This window comes from Crassostrea angulata, chromosome 9 (genome assembly GCF_025612915.1).
Source record: "Crassostrea angulata isolate pt1a10 chromosome 9, ASM2561291v2, whole genome shotgun sequence".
Classification (NCBI taxonomy): domain Eukaryota; kingdom Metazoa; phylum Mollusca; class Bivalvia; order Ostreida; family Ostreidae; genus Magallana; species Magallana angulata.
Window position 1 is genome coordinate 5,009,226 of NC_069119.1, and position 17,140 is coordinate 5,026,365.

General features: G+C 35.7%; 2 protein-coding genes across 2 annotated transcripts; one reads left to right on the forward strand and one right to left on the reverse strand.

Moving 5' to 3' along the window:
* Nucleotides 1–1,965: 1,965 nt before the first annotated feature.
* On the forward strand, nucleotides 1,966–10,549 carry LOC128164024 (uncharacterized). Its single transcript, XM_052827739.1, has 8 exons — nucleotides 1,966–2,107; nucleotides 4,739–4,960; nucleotides 5,357–5,470; nucleotides 7,207–7,359; nucleotides 8,439–8,534; nucleotides 9,005–9,116; nucleotides 9,421–9,762; nucleotides 10,221–10,549. Exons 1-8 carry the CDS (start codon nucleotides 2,084–2,086, stop codon nucleotides 10,232–10,234), a joined length of 1,077 nt encoding a protein of 358 aa, XP_052683699.1. The 5' UTR covers nucleotides 1,966–2,083; the 3' UTR covers nucleotides 10,235–10,549.
* Nucleotides 10,550–10,552: 3 nt separating this feature from the next.
* LOC128164028 (uncharacterized) lies at nucleotides 10,553–14,972 on the reverse strand. The gene is made up of 5 exons (XM_052827744.1): nucleotides 14,815–14,972; nucleotides 13,731–13,836; nucleotides 12,823–12,929; nucleotides 12,295–12,467; nucleotides 10,553–11,702 (listed from the first exon to the last, which is right to left on the reverse strand). The coding sequence occupies exons 1-5, from the start codon at nucleotides 14,927–14,929 to the stop codon at nucleotides 11,427–11,429; spliced, it is 777 nt and encodes a 258-aa protein (XP_052683704.1). The 5' UTR covers nucleotides 14,930–14,972; the 3' UTR covers nucleotides 10,553–11,426.
* Between the last annotated feature and the right edge of the window lie 2,168 nt (nucleotides 14,973–17,140).

Below are 17,140 nucleotides of genomic sequence, written 5' to 3' on the forward strand. Positions count from 1 at the left end.
TTTTATTCGTTATTTCGTTATTTCGTTATTTTTCAAGTTATGTTAATGTACTGGCTTCATTATTACAAGAAGAATGTGCAATTCTAATCGGGGAGGGGGTGTCAAAGTATTATTTTGTATGGGAAGGGTCAAAACTTGACCATGTGAATTCAAAAACAATTAATGAAACGAATAAGTTCACGTCCTATTTTTTTGGCCTTCCCAAGATTGACATGAATACAATGTGTCTATTTTTTCTTTACATTTATTCCTTCCTTCAGATGAAGGGAACGATTTCTATGATCAACTTGTACAAATACTTACCACATATTATCTCGTGCGCATCTATTACAACTTCATAAACAAAACACACCCAACAAACATGGCGACCGATGCAGGTGTAGGTATTTACACTTGGTGTGATCATCACGTGATTGATTTACCTGGCAGTGGTAGGAGTGGTGAAATAAAATAAAATAGTCCCTCTCACTCGTAAACTACTTTAGATATTTTGCAATTAAATATATCTAAACATTTTCAATTGAAGGTGGTATTGATTAGAAACTAAGTATTTTTCTGTATTTCTTTCTGCTTGTCTTATTTTAAAAGTTGCAAGGTAACCTATACAAGTCTTCAAATTTAAATTTAAATGTCCCCAATAATGAACTCTGAGCATAACTGTGTTTCTTTTTTCGTGAGCAGTGGTTTATATTCCCTTCAGTTCATGTGTTGGCTAATGTGAATCGGAGAGTCGTCTGAGGCTTAAAGCGCCAAAGCGAGGGGGTAGATACGTGAGGAGGTTGCCAATTTCGGTTGGGGGAAGGGGTAAAATCAAACGAAATCACTGCTCTTGTGATATCAAGATTGAAAAAAAACCAAGAGTATTTAAAACTAAATGAGTACGAATTTTGTCGAAGTACATGTACCTCCTAATAGAATCGTTCTAAAGGAAAATTCATTTTTTTTTATTTTGGGAATTTGAAGGTATATGTCAAAGATATCAAAAATTTAAAACAATGTACGATTTATTTATGATAACAACGTCTAAAGTCAATTTATCTATAGAAAGGTGTGGTTATCAGAGTTTGTAACCATTGAAAATCTGAACGAAAATAACATATATCATGTGTATCTTCACTGAATTTCTAATTATATTTATTTTAATATTTTATATGTATTTTTTTAGTTTTTGAAGACTACATTGACTTGGTATAATTTGAAATAACATTTTCTCTGTAACATCATACATGAAAAATCATACAGGTAACTCTCGATTGCTCAAACATCGATCTCTCAAATTCTACACCATTCATAGTGAGTCTCTAGATCCAATTTCTCCTTTAAAACTGAGCGAATTATTATTGATTTCTCGAACTCTTGATCTCGAAATCCTTGATCCCTCGAAGTCAAAATGTAGTCCCGATATACACAATGTATTGTATTTCTAAAAACAATGTTTCACATTTCAAATTTACAAAATATCTAATAAATAATTGGTATTTTCCATTTTTAATCACTTTCTTGCCTTTTCTTTTACATGTAGGAACATGATAGAGGTCCACAGAGGTTAAGAACTACAAAAACTGGATAGGTAACTTTTTAAAGCTTGACAAGTACATTTAATTTATTTTCATTTTATGTAATTTATTTTTTACATCTCGTATTTTCTTTAAGAAAAGTATATGGAACCCTTTTCCGTGCCGTGGATATCGCTGCTTTTTCAGAACCTTTTAAACAGTTTTACACAAAGAAGATGTAAGTTGTGTTTTCACATGAAATATTTATTTTACAACGCAATATCCTATTTTAAAAGACAAAAAATGGTACATAGTCTGCATAAAATGCATTTCAGCTAAATTTTCAACAAAGTTGTCAATCGACAATCGTGCGTGTGTATTAGAACCCAAATCGCTGCCCGACCTTTTAATTTGGTTATTAAGTAACAGCCTTCAATATGATTAGAACGAGAATTAAGTAAAGCCTTTGAATTCATTGTTACTTCTTTGTCTTAATCCGTTCAACACTGCTGAATAAATGTAATGGCGGGTCTGTGTACGGTAAACAATATGTAAGGTTAACATCTCCTCAGTAAAACTCTAAGGAAATGTCTACTACAGTGGCCAGCACGGTAAGAATTATATTGATTCTAATGGTAACCAGTAAGACTGTGCATATTGATCAATACCTTCTACTCCAAAAACTGTAAAAAGATTTACGTATTTCAATTTTATAAGGGGACATTAAAAGTGACCGATCCTCTTTGCTTATTCCATCGGACAACGGGCACCGACTCCGGAAACTTACCAGTAATTAATTTAGATTTTAAAAAAGTTGATGTAGAACACTGGGCCGGTTTTAATTTTAGGACCTCCAATCTTGCAGATGTCTTAAAGATCCAGGTTTTAATAACATTACTAATCAAGATATCTGCATTTACTCTTACCATTGTAAAATAATTTCATAGAGTACATCGAAACCTAAGGGGCTTTGCCATTTTTTATAGTATTTTGTACCTTCTAAACTAAAAGAGTTTATATGATTTTACATATGGATATTATCAGTATCCTTAACTGTGTCAATTTTAACATGTAAAAACAAATTAAATGAGTTTGAAGACTGTTGTTACCGAGTTCTTTTTTAAAGAGAAAAGTTTTGCGAATCGTATATTAGTTTTGTTTTCTATGTATAGCCAATTAATTCATTTATTAATAACGTATTGATATGGTGCAAATACTAGTCATTGAATATTGATAATTCACACAAAAACCCGTTAAAACTACATTTTTCATTTAAAATAACATTCCGACAATGTTGATGTCTTTTTTAGATTGTATTATCCAATTGAATATGGTTTTGAACAGTCCATCTTGAGGCTTTTCATACATTTCGGTTGATATTTTCTCGTGACTTTATAAAGCTTTGTTGTACAATGTGTATGGTCCATGACGATTATGTTTTAATGTTGCCACCGCCATTCCCAACACGAAATACTAGTAGCACTAGTACTGTACAAATTGCCACTTTACAGAAGTTAAATGAACGCATTCAGTTTATGTATGGAAGTATTAAAGGTTTAAAGACCTCAGAGCTTAGACTTATACGGTTATAGAAGATTTTAAAAAGTTAAACCCCGGCAGTCTACAATGTTTACCCTTCCCTCACACTGGCCGCACAGATCTTCTAGTGTTACTGAAACTGATAGGACGTGTCACTGAATGTCTCTCAAGTCACGCAGCATCCGTTTACATTTGGATCAGTCCTATAGTAACTTACATGTTAATCCAAGCATAAACTAGGGAGTAAGCAATCCTGCTTTGAGTATTATAAGGTGATCAAATACAGTCGGGAGGTGATCAAATTCAATAAAATCCGAATGTTTTTAGGATTGATTTGATCACGCCCGACTGCAATGGATCACATCATTATATTCAAAGAATGATTCTTATCAGTTTTGTTACATAATTTTTCCCAATTGACTATACGTTACAAATTTGATTCGTAGTATTGTCACAGACAATGATACTGGAAATTGAAAATGTAAATATAGTTTTATAAAACATGACTTGTTATATATGATTGCGCTGTATATGTTCACTTTGGGTCGGGACAGCAGAATAAGACGATGTTGTCCATTCTATTTTTTAACTAATCTTAGTTACTTGAAACAAAGATCTGAACGTGCGCATGCGTTCTGTAAATTTTTTATTTCACTTTACATCATTGCATGATAAAAGTATTCAATTTTTTTCTTTGAACAATAATAGACACTGTAAAATGTAAATATTATACAATATTATCCTGAATTACAGATGATGTAATATTTAATATTAATACAATTTATTTTGTTTTGAAAATATAATATACATTTTTTGTAATATAATAATTGAAAAAGTCGTCAACTCCAAATTTTGATATTTTTTCATAAAATATTAATGAACATTTGTCCCAAATCAAAGATTGGCAGCTGAAAATTGAGGTTTGTAACATGTTTCTGAAACATACATTAACCACATTTTTAAATCTAGGTAAATGTTCATTCAACTGGATGAAAAAGAACAACGTTTGACTTTACCCCGTGTTTCTGTTGATGCCATAAGACTAATATCTAACAAAGAGTAAAGAATCAATTACATCAATACTACATTTTCACATTACATTATATCCCATGAAAATGTTGAATGACAACAATATAATATTTTTTATCAACAGAAATAACCCGTGTTTACCTTGGCGAGGAATATAGGTGCAGATAAATGGTTAACTCAGTATACCGTGGTCTAATTTCGCTTGTTTCTGACTCCAGTGAAGCACAATTTGTTTCTGGTTCAAGTTTGTCTATGACCCGTCCAGTCACCTGTATAGAGCGTCCTTAATTTTTCTTTCTGGTTCCTGTGTGTAGTATAAATTCCGTTTCCGGTTCAAGGGTTTATTTCATAGACTATATCGAGCTCCCTTAATTTCTGGTTTTTGTTCCAGATGGTCTCTGGACCCTCCAGTCACCAGTGTATAGACTATAGAACCCCCTTAATTTTTTTTCTGGTTCCAGATGGTCTTTGGGCACTCCGGTCACCTGTGTATATACTATTCAACCCCCTTAATTTCTGTTCCCGTTTACAGATGGTCTCTGGTCCGTCCAGTCACCCGTGTATAGACTATAGAACTCACTTAATTTCTGTTCTTGGTTCCAGATGGTTTCTGGGCCCTCCAGTCACCTGTGTATAGACTGTAGAACCTACTTAATTTCTGTTCCCGTTTACAGATGGTCTCTGGTCCGTCCAGTCACCTGTACACGGAGTCCGGGGACCAGTACCATGAGGACAACCTGAGCACGTCCTCCACACAGCTGGACACGTTTTCTAACTACACCGCCAACACAGACACGCCCATGTCCCGCCTCAGCCGATACGGCTTCAAGATGAGGTCCTCCTCCAGCTTCCCCAGTATCCTCAATCTGTACAGCGAACCAATCAGCGAGGAGACGGTGGGTATCACATGACTTTGTTTATGTCCTATATTTTAAGGCACAATTATAGGCATTCCTTTAAGAGAGATTACTCCTCCTTCCTTGGTATCCCCAATTTATACAGCGAAAACGGTAGATCGCTTACTCCTTGATAATGTATGTCCCAAGTTGTAAGGTATTGGCCCTAATTTAAGAGAGATAACTCTTAGCTTAACAAATGACTTTAAATATAGACCCTATTAACAGCGTCAATAAAAAAATATTTTATCATTGATTAATTATATCCGCAAACCCAAATTGTTTGCATTTTAATTACTAGTACGTTAAAATATCATTCCCAGAGAAAAATTAAATTACATCAGTGTGTGTATTTGGTTTGTAAACTTTAAGTTTTACATATTGAATTTGCTTTAGCCAAGAAAGGAAAAGAAGAAAAAGAAAACCAAGATCCGGTATTCCGACAGTTTAAGAAGGACTAGAAGTACCCAGCCGGACATACTGAGCACAGAGTCCCGGAAAACCACAGAGGTGCGGGCTTTCTAAAAATAGACATTGCGTCATACAGGAAACATTCTCTCTGTTTGGTTCATGTAGAAAGCAACAACGATAATTCTTTTAAAATGTCATATACTGAATATTTTTAAACAATATGAAAAATTTAATTCTGTCAATTCAATGTATCCAAGCAATATGATAGTTTGAGTAGTGTCAAATTTAGAAATGCATTTTTCGTATAGTTAGTATAAAAATACAGGGTATCGATTTTTGTTACTTGACAACTATATCCGTAAAAATGATACTTCATGATAGTGCATATTGCATTATTTATTGCAACTTATTTCAAAATTATTGATCCTCAGATAGGCCTTTTACATTGATTATTAATCCTAGATGAATTAATGATATAAAAGAAATGAATATTGTAAAGTTCAATATGTGGCCCCAAACACAAATCAACTCCGTGGTTTTTACTAATTCACTGTGGAATTTCCTAATAGAAATGTAAAATCCTAGTTACACACAGAATGGACCGGCGAGGGTGATATACATTCCGAACCATCAAATAAACTACATTGAAACAAGTTCTCGGGATCTGTCTTATCTCCATATACAACTAGTCGCCTTTCACTTACACTAAGCTCGTAAATCAGAGAACAAAAGCTATATACATACATGTTTAAAGTTATTAAAGCGATCAAAATGAATAACACTTATCGATTTTTTTGTTCTTGTCATTATATCATTAAGTTAGGAAGCTGTACGTTTGTCTCCTGACATTCCGGAATAAGATGACAATAATATACACTAAATTGGACATAAACTAGAATTATTGGGTTGGAAAGTGTTTAGGGAAGTGTTCATGTGAAGTATTCTATCTGGGTGATCTGCAGGAGAATTTAAGTAGCAGCTATGCTCATGTATATGGTTCCACACAAGCGGGGGTATGTGTGTTTCCCAGAAAATTTCACACAGTCAAGTGATAGAAGGGAATATATGGTGAGTAGGAATAGATACATTAGACAACAATAAATTTGCAAGTCTAGACTCTAGACAGACAGTTATCAAAGACAAAAGATCAAGTGTATAGGGCAAGGCGTTTAGATTTTTGATTTGTTCATAATGTACTGCAATTTATTTTTACGATGAGTTGGACTGGGCCGTTCGCTCTCTCCCTATACATCAATGATTGAAGTAATGTATCAGATTTAAGCCATGCATACTCAGTACTAGAGAAAAAAATGTGTAGTCTAATGAAGATATCAGACGAAAGAAGATTCTTTAGAGAGTATCGATATTGGACAGAGGTGCAATACTGGGAAGGGGTAAATCCATTCTCTCACCAGAGGTCGTGAGAGAATGGGGTAAATCACTTGAGGATATGGTATGAAAATGCATTAAGACAAGAAGAGGTCGATTTTTCGTTATCAGAGTAAAGATTAATTTCGGAGATGTTGCCATGGCATGGAAAATGACATAGCTTTTGCTCATATTTTGAATGAGTATACCAATTTGCATAAAAAGCGCATCTTAAATCGATAACGTTTCCGCATTAAGTTTTTGAAGATGTAAAATGTCTTATAGGCAGAGTATAGTATGAAACTTGCTTCGTATATACGTACAAAACTAGTTACAGATTTCTATATACTGAAAATCATAATCTGACACAGTATAATTAGATATGGTAATTGTTTCCTTCTGTTACTTCTATATAGTACATTCCAGTGGTCATTTAAGTCCTATACATGTATATTATATTTCTACAGAACCGTGCGATCAGAATAGAGGCGGTGGCCAGGGAACAGATGGAACGCTATGAGAAATACATCCAGAAGCTACAGGCCAAAGTGGAGAAACAGAGGGAGGACAGGAAGATAAGTGACGAGGAGTTCCTCAGGAGGATAAAGGCACAGGAGGAGGTAGGTAACAGAAAGATAAGTGACGAGGAGTTCCTCAGAAGGATAAAAGCACAGGAGGAGGTAGGTAACAGGAAGAGGAGTTCCTCAGGAGGATAAAGGCACAGGAGGAGGTAGGTAACAGGAAGATAAGTGACGAGGAGTTCCTCAGAAGGATAAAGGCGCAGGAGGAGGTAGGTAACAGGAAGATAAGGGGCGAGGAGTTCCTCAGGAGGATAAAGGCGCAGGAAGACGTAGGTAACAGGAAGATAAGCGACAAGGAGTTCCTCAGGAGGATAAAGGCACAGGAGGAGGTAGGTAACAGGAAGATAAGTGACGAGGAGTTCCTCAGAAGGATAAAGGCGCAGGAGGAGGTAGGTAACAGGAAGATAAGTGACGAGGAGTTCCTCAGAAGGATAAAGGCGCAGGAGGAGGTAGGTAACAGGAAGAGGAGTTCCTCAGGAGGATAAAGGCGCAGGAGGAGGTAGGTAACAGGAAGATAAGGGGCGAGGAGTTCCTCAGGAGGATAAAGGTGCAGGAAGACGTAGGTAACAGGAAGATAAGTGACGAGGAGTTCCTCAGGAGGATAAAGGCACAGGAGGAGGTAGGTAACAGGAAGATAAGTGACGAGGAGTTCCTCAGGAGGATAAAGGCGCAGGAGCAGGTAGGTAACAGGAAGATAAGCGACGAGGAGTTCCTAAGATGGATAAAGCTGCAGTAGGAGATATGTTTGCTAAAAGAAACAGCCAAATCGTCTCCTGTGAGACTTTGAGTCTGCCATCTCCATGACTACATTATGTATTTCTTAGGTCCCTGTAGGTTTTGACCAATCGATAAACGGGACGTGTAGATTTCAGTCTGGTTGTTTCTATATATATATATCTATGAATTGACCATAAGTTTCCGTATGAAATAGAGGGAATCATACTCGGTAGATGTACATGTTGATATAATGAATTTTACCTATACATGGGCATTGTTTGGTCAGCACCCGTCCCGGGCATCAGTCTACCTCTAATGTTATGATACATGCACATTGTTAATCATACATATTCGTGGTGTATCTTCTTGCTATGATGCTTGTTTTGTTTTTATGATTGAAGGAACGATTCAAACAAAGCATACGGAAACGTCCAAAGCAGGAGTTGGTGAATGACCTGCCGTACGTCAAGAAGCTCCCCAAGTCTAAGATGAGAAAGGTGGGTACACCTAGGCGATTATACCTTACAAGTCAGATTGTCACATCAACAAATGTTAAAATAAATTCTTATATATCAGACATTTTAAATTTGTTTGCCCTCTTACAACTGAATTACGAAAACTATCCAACTCCATATTTTTTTTAATGTTCTGGGAATTCTTTTTATCGGGGGGAGAGGTTGGTAGTCGTCATTTTTTACTATTTAATCAAACATAGTTTCAAATTCAATTGTTTGCATTACTTGTAGGATAATGCTTCATGTTTTTCTTACAACTTCCCCAAACTTTAACATTGGATATGGGATTGGTTGAAAAAACAATTTATTAAAGCTGGCGCATTAGTATGCAGGCAAACACCATGCACTATTACATAAATGGTTAATACCGTCATATCATAACATATTTCATAAAATTTATTCATGGTTTGTAAACTCCTCCATACTGTGACTAAACTGTAACCTTTCTTAAGGTTGTACGACTTTCTGATGACCTACAAAGGAAGGGCGTGCTAAAGACTCAGGAGGACGTAGACAAGTTCTGGAAGGACTTTGGGAATTCAGGCACTGATCAAGACAGTCAAGGTAGCGAACAAACCGTCTCCTAAAATCTAACTAAGCAGGGTATATTGCAATATTTCAAGTGTTGTTATATTTCTATTACAAGGGTATGTTTTTTTCAAGAGGAAACATGTAATGATTATTTTTCTTACTTGAAGCGACTGTTCTTGTTTTTCAAAAACACATTTGTTAAAGTAATTTAAGTTCACAATAATGATGGTAGCCAAGTAGTTCAGCGAGGATTTGATCATCGGAGGCAATATTTATTTATCTCTAATTTTGCCACGGGAACTTAAAAAGAACTTAAAGATTATACTTTCTTTTTAAGACAAAACTCAAGAGGACTGGGAAACACTTAATCGCAAAACGAATTTTAAAATAAAATCCAACAGACACTTGTCATCGGAGAGTCCAGACAAATTCAGTGAAGCCAGCATCCCACCCCGAGGTCACACCAAACATCTCGCGGACGAGATCTTGTCAGCGCGTGAAAACTTTGGATCGTCTGAAGAGATACATTCAGAAAAGCGAGGCAAGTCCAGGCGGCACAAGAAATCCCTTCCGCCTCTCGACAAAAAGCGCGACAAGTCGGACAAGAACCGGAAGAAAGCCAAGTCCTGGCCAGACCGAGATCCGGGCGAGGAGCGGGGAGCAGACGACAAGATCACAGGTCAGATGGACAGATATTCTACATTATGTAGCTTACTGAAACACTGAATATTTTCGTTTATTTTAAAATTGAATTTTTCTTCTCAAGAATATTATTTTAGTTTAAAATTGGCCACGAATACCCAGCCCTCTTGCAATTGATTATGGGTTGGGGTGGGGTGTGGGGAAGCTGTAATAAAGTTTAGAGGTATAAGACAATGCTCGGTAATATTCTGTAAACTGAACATGTGTTAATTAAATCTTGATTTTCTTAAGAATCATTTGAAACTCACTATTTAAGAAGGGTATTTTTTTTCACCAAGTAGTTATATTCATCCACTTGAGAGTTGTCTTCCTTACGATAGGGCGAATTAAGCTTAAGTCGTACTACTGTATGTATATAATTGGTTACACTTAGTGTATATTGACTGTACTGCTTTAAAATGCAATTAAAGTAATGCTATTTTCTACTGTTTACAGCGAGTGAGGTTTAGCCTGTTTGATTTAACATGGTAAACTTCTAACAAGAAACAGAAAGAGAAACTGCATGAAAGAGAAATTCCAACTGTATGTGTATAGACATAAATGTGGACAGTTTCGACAGATAATAAAAAATCTCAATGTACACTGAGAAAACCAGTGTATTAGAAGACAGTGTCTTAATGAAGAATGGAACAACACAAAGTGATATATGCATGTAAAGCTATGAATATATACATGTATAAAGTAAATTTTTATGTATAATTATAAATCACTGTTATGTACTAAGTACATGCTAAGTTGAATTACCAGTAAAATAATAACACATGTGCAAGTGTGCAAACATTTTATTTGAATAACTGACTACATTGTAACCAGAGGTTCACGAACCACAGTGCTCACCTGAGCAACAAGTATTACATCCACAGGTAATTGAGCCTTATATCACTTGCAAGGACTTACATTTAAAAAAAAATTCATGTGAAATTCATGTAAAGTGGCACATAATATGATTTTGTAAAATTTCTCAAAAAATAATTTTCACAAGATTGGAGAATTTTCCAAAATATTTTTGGAAAGTAAAACTATCTGGAAGGTTTCCCATGAAACATATAAGAATGTTCTTTCATGAGAATTTCATGATGCACAATTGTCCATATATACATTTCCAACGTTACAGTAAAATATGTAACAGTCTCAATAAGAAATTGCTTTATAAATACAGAACTGTAAGAGTTTTTCTTTTCATCAGCTTAATTAAGTTGTAATTCTAACAATAAAGGAAAGGCTAACAGAAGTTAATCTTTGGACATTAATCTCTCTCCTTTTAATAGGATGTTTCACAGTGATGAGGTAGAAAAGATTTGTATATCATTGTCTACACTGTATTTAACTATCACTATCTTTCAGATAATTGCACAACATTTAACATTTTTGTGATATTATATTGCAACACTGTATTGTTTAAGATAAATGGTCAAACAATGGGCATCTGGCACTTGCAAGTTCACCAGGAAAAAATGGAGTGAGTTTCGATGTTTGCTGAATTGATCATTTTTACACTGTACTTGATAAATAATCAACTATCATAAGGCATAGTGTAAGACTCACTATCTACCAGAAAAATGGTATGTGTTTTGGAATTTTACTACACTGTACATATACTTGTAAAATCATCACTTAATATGCACAAGGCATCTTCATTATCTACCAGATAAATGGAATAAGTTTCGGAGTTTTCCGGATATGTTCATGGAATGCTGGATCTCCTCCGTAGCGTTTGAGTGCGGACTTTTCCTGCAGGGGAATTCCGCTGACCTTGGTCAACAAGAAGATTAGGAAGAGCGGGGAGATGACACTGACATGCTCCCATCCCCGGAGAACGGAGGTCGAGGACAGGTAGAGGCCAGACCACATCATGATCTCCCCCAGGTAGTTAGGGTACTGAACCACACTCCATAGGCCGTGCTGGATAAACTTCCCCTACAGGTCAATAATAATATATGATAAAAAAAATATAATAATATATTTTATTGATATAATAATAAAGATAAACAAGTCAAGGACAAACAAACAGACCACAAAAAGGTCAACACAAAACTAAACAGACCACAAATAGGTCGATACAAAAATAAACCGGTCAAGGACAAGCAAACAGACCATAAACAGGTCAATACAAAAATAAACAGGTCAAGGACAACCACAGGTCACAAACAGGTCAATACTAAAATAAATAGGTCAAGGACAAACAAACAGACCATAAACAGGTAAATAGAAAAATAAATGTGTCAAGGACAAGCAAACAGACCATATACAGGTCAATACAAAAAAAACAGGTCAAAGACAAGCAAACCAGAAGTAATACAAAGTTAGGTACTGTAAACCAACTTTTATTCGCATGCAAAATTTTACTCAAGATTTGCGAGAGCCACATCGATGCTAATATTTCTCAGACAAACCAGTCCTTGTCATATGGTTGTTTTAACAACTCAAGTCTGAATAAGGCTGAGTGGCAAACATAATTTGTCTTGAAAAGTTCAAATCTTATACAGTTGATAGACTCTGTGATTCCTACCTGGTTTTCTGGGTTTGCCCTGAAAGAGGATTTCTGTGAGTCTGCGATGGTCTCCAGGAGGAAGCCAGTGACCCACATTGACCATCCGACGTAATCCTGCGTCGTGATTGGTCGATCTTCCCTCTTTGAGTTCAAGATCAGCGTGGGAAGGATGGTCAAAAACACCCACACACCTGCAGAAATTGTACAACATGGTCACTCGGAAACCTTGTCTACACACAGTCAATCAGAGATACTAGTCTAAAACATGTACCAAAACACTGGCACAAGACTTGATATTTTTCTTTCCAAATAAGGTAGGGGGTAATTTTCATATTTGTAGAAATTGTGAATTTATTGACTGTCACACATTCTAATTCACTATCAAAGAATAAACATTCTTGTGTATGAAAGCCATTTCTAACTGTTCCTTGAAATATATTTTCATTTATAAATATTCAAAACATTTCTATCTTAACTGCAAGATCAAAACTTGTTAAAAACAGCAGCGAGTGGAATAATTTGACAACAGTTGATCGTATTATCCACCTTGAATGGTCCAGTACACAAAGAATGTCCCGGGTCTGTCTCGGACCTTATTGAAGCGACGGTCCTGTCCTTCCTTCAGAATTCTTGTGAACAGAAACAATCCCAACCTAGCAAATAAAACGAATACAATTATATTCATTATAGTAGTAAACTACATGTACAATATCATAAACAAGTACTGTCAGTAGATTCCTAATTAAATGCAAGGAAGTAATAGCCGCGTAAAATCGCGAGAAGCACATCAGGATTCAAACCCAACCTAGGAAATAAATACTGTAGATTCCTAATTAATCGTAAGGATATAATATCCACTTAAAATCCTGAGAATCCCACCTTGCAGATATTTTAAAATCTCGCTATTGTTTTCAAAGAATTTAGAACTAGCATAAGAAATTACCGTAAAAGTTCAATGTTCACCGTTTAATATCCTCGCAATTTGATACCAAACAACAGGATCACATAATTAATTATTCGCATAAAATAAGGAATTTACAGTAATTATTTTCAAAGTAGCTAACTACAATATAGACATCCAAGTTCTAATATAAACATATACTGTAATGCCATTTAAACAATGGCTTTGTTTATATCCATGTAAAGGGTATAAGGTTTTTTGCATTATTTGTCAGCCAAAATTCTACGTAACAGAGAAAGTATCCAAGAAAATTCTGCAACTGTGGCAGCAACAGACATTGTGTTATTTATCAAGGCAAACTACTTTTTACATCTTTAAGTTAGTATAATAAGTCACTCCATTCGATGAGACCCTCAGTACGCCTTATGAATGAATTTGCATAGAAGCTCAGTTTTCTGTGTTCAGTGTCTTTGGGAGAAGTGAAACAGGACAATTTTCATCCTATCGTTTTACATTGTAAAGAGTCATTTGCATGTATCAAATTGTATCAAACCTGAAGGCCCAGAGAGCCACCATTCCTGTGTTGACCTTTTGCCTGAGGTGATAGCGACCGCCCCATTTCAAGCTCTGTAACGCTAGAAACAGAAATGTTCCTGAACCTGCAACAAAATTATAATTTTTAAAGTGGTTGGTTAATAACAGCTCGTAATAAAAAATGCTACTATGTCTGAAAAACCATGAAGAGTATCAGTCTGACTAATGTTTTGTCACAATACTGACAACAGACCATGCCATATAGATCATGCTGTTGTCAACCTAATACAAAATATATGAAGTGTGATAGTGTATAGCTAATAGGCACAGTACTACTATGTAGTATATGAAGTGTGATGTATATAGCTAATAGGCACAGTACTGCCACACTTTTATGTCTACAAGCACTATAACTAGTTCTGGTTAACCCTTAACTTATGAGTTCGGAGTTCAAGCCTAGTTCTGGATGACCCCCAATTCAATATTCACTACTGTATACAGGAAAATATTTGCCCCTATAGTTTTATTTTCTCCCCTTTTGCCCTCGCAGTCAGCGGACCAATTTCAGACTGGGCATATTTAAATGTTTCAAATTATTTCTCAAGAAAAACAATGTTTTTTTGGTGAATGCAAGTCGGGGCAAAACTTTTTTGCTACTGTAGAGGCGAAAATTACATGGGGCGAAAATAACCCTGTATACAGTTTATCAGAAAGACAAACTTTTTATACCAATTCATGCATCATTAACAATTAATTGGAATATATAAAACAAGTTCACAGTCAGACTTTGATTACTATAAATATGATGTAATTGTATGTTTGCAATTCATATTCAAATTCAAATCTTTTATAACTTCTAATGAACTTTATGAACAGTCTTGTCGCTACAACAAATGAAAGCAGTTATTGATTGCAAGCTCAACAGAAAACGGGTGAAGTGGGTATTTCAATAAAATCCACTTAAACATAAGTAAGTTGCAGAAAATCTCTTTATCACGCACTGGTTCGATAAACCGAAACTTAACGAGGAAATTCGGCCTTCTCTACTTGAGCTTAAAATTGCAATGATATATTTGTAATTTAACAATGTTAACTGAATTTACCGGCCAGGTCATAGAACTTTTCGGTCTTTAGTGCAGCTGCCACTGCCCAGCAACTCCACTGTATGCCAAAATCAACGGCGGCCGCCTTCGACAGAGGGTTCCCCATGATGGACATGGGGGCAAAGTTCTCTGTATTGTAATGCACGAAAAACCAAGAGGATGTTCACTCGGCACCTCTCGGCCGAATTTCCACCATGAAGGCAAGGGAATCAACCGAGGCTTACCGAATGATTTGTTGTTAGTCAGTCGTAACTACTCGGCCATTTCCAATGGCGAAAAATAACTTCGCCAGCAGAAATGGCCGAGTAGTTACGATTGGTTGTTGGTTTTCAATCGGAACATCTTGCTGCTTTTCCCCTCGCGCATTCAAAGATCCACCCCTACCTTTCTTCATAGGCACAACGAATACACACAAGAACATGCATGATTACGGACAAGTTCCGCGCTGTTTACCATGAAACAAATAATTTTTAAAATTGAGCATGTCTTCTATTAGGCACTGTTAAGGTGGGAGAGACCACCCACTTACTTTTTCCTCGACCCCCCCCCCCCCACTTTTTTGAGAGCATACATGTATTAACCCCCACCCCGATTTAAAAAAAAAGATTTTACATGTACGTGCCTTTTATTAAACCAAATTATCAAAAATTCTCTTACAAGACTTATAGATGGATTTAAGAATCTCTTATTAACACTGTGTTGTTTACATTGTAAATATTGTCTCATGTAATGATAATGAATGGAAAGTCAGACTTGTGTTCTATGGTAGACTCACTAACTCCACTTAATGGTACGTCCATTGTAGTGTGTGTGTATATATAGCCTTTGATGTCTTAGCTGCCTCTATTTACACTAGGTTTCACCACTTCAAGTTTCAGAAATGATGTAATATGATCAATATGTTTGATCCTCCATGTACTAACTTACGTATTTATCAGGCATCAGGCACGTAACAAGGGGGGGGGGGCTCCCCTTTTTTTCAACCATTTTTTAAAATTTACATTTTAAAAATTGAATTTTCCTGAAGTGTTCCCCTCCCTCACTTTTTGGGGAGTATGTAAAAAATAGAAATGAAACTTTGTGAAATATTTTTTTCTGTTGCTTGTCAAAATTTTTTGGATGAGTCTGCCCCCTTTCAAAAACGATGATACGTGCCTTCTTATACATTTATACATGTATGTATATAGTTCCATTGTATGTAGAATCAGGGGTATCTCCCCCCCCCCCCCCCCAACAATGGCAAAAAAATATTATTTCTTCGATCCTCTCCCGAAAAAAAAGATTGCTGGATCCGCGCATGTTGTCTTTTATTTATATGTACAAAATGTACATGTAAGTGTGTTTCTATCGTTGATGTACATCGCTGTCTGTTTCCCATAATGCCACGCAGTACTGAATTTTACATGCTAGAAATTATTTCATTTTGATTCTGACTAAATTTAGAGTTACGGGTAAAATGATTTCAAAGTATGCCAAATAGAGTTGTATTTAATACTCACATTTGTAACTACATGTAATTGTATTTGTGTAATAAGTAATGCAATATATGTCAAATGCTCAAAAAGTAGGCTAACTATTAAATTAATAATTTGGAATAATAATTAATAATGAAAACCATAATATATGACACTAGTAATAGTCTCAAACATACCTATAGATCCGAGCAACCAGTTTCGCTCAAACAATCGATCTTCAAAAAGTATTTCTTTTCACACACGATTCGCGGGCAATTGAAGATATATTGACTAAAAATGCTCGAAATTGAATAGTTGTTTATGTCACTTCAAATGATGCGAAGTGTGGACACCAGCCTAATATGCTTGCGGGAGAGGGTAGAAATGATTAATACACGGTGCATGCCGACTACATTAGCCTGAAAAGTTTAATATATTTATGCAAGTTATTTAGAACCCTAAGTTGAACACTTTTATAAAACACAAACACGAATAAAAAAAAATGAAACGTGTATTAAAGTTGCTTTTTACCTTGTAAAATGCACAATCAGTTGGATACTGGGTAATGATATTTATTATACTAGGTAACTCTACTAATTTTTTTTTCAGTTTATAAGCGTCAGATAAAAGTCTTCCTATCGGGGAACTGGAATCTCGCTGACTCCCTCATTAGTATACTTATTTTACACCAACACAAACGGTAGTTTGTTTTACAAAGTAGATCAAATTACTGGAATACAGAAAATGCGGACATTCTTTGCATGTAGGCATGGAAACTCTCCTTTTCTATTAGTTCGGATGCTGCAGGGTAAAAGAGGGTGGATAAATGTGCAATTACCGGCTCCGTCCTATGTACTGTATGGAAGGCTATC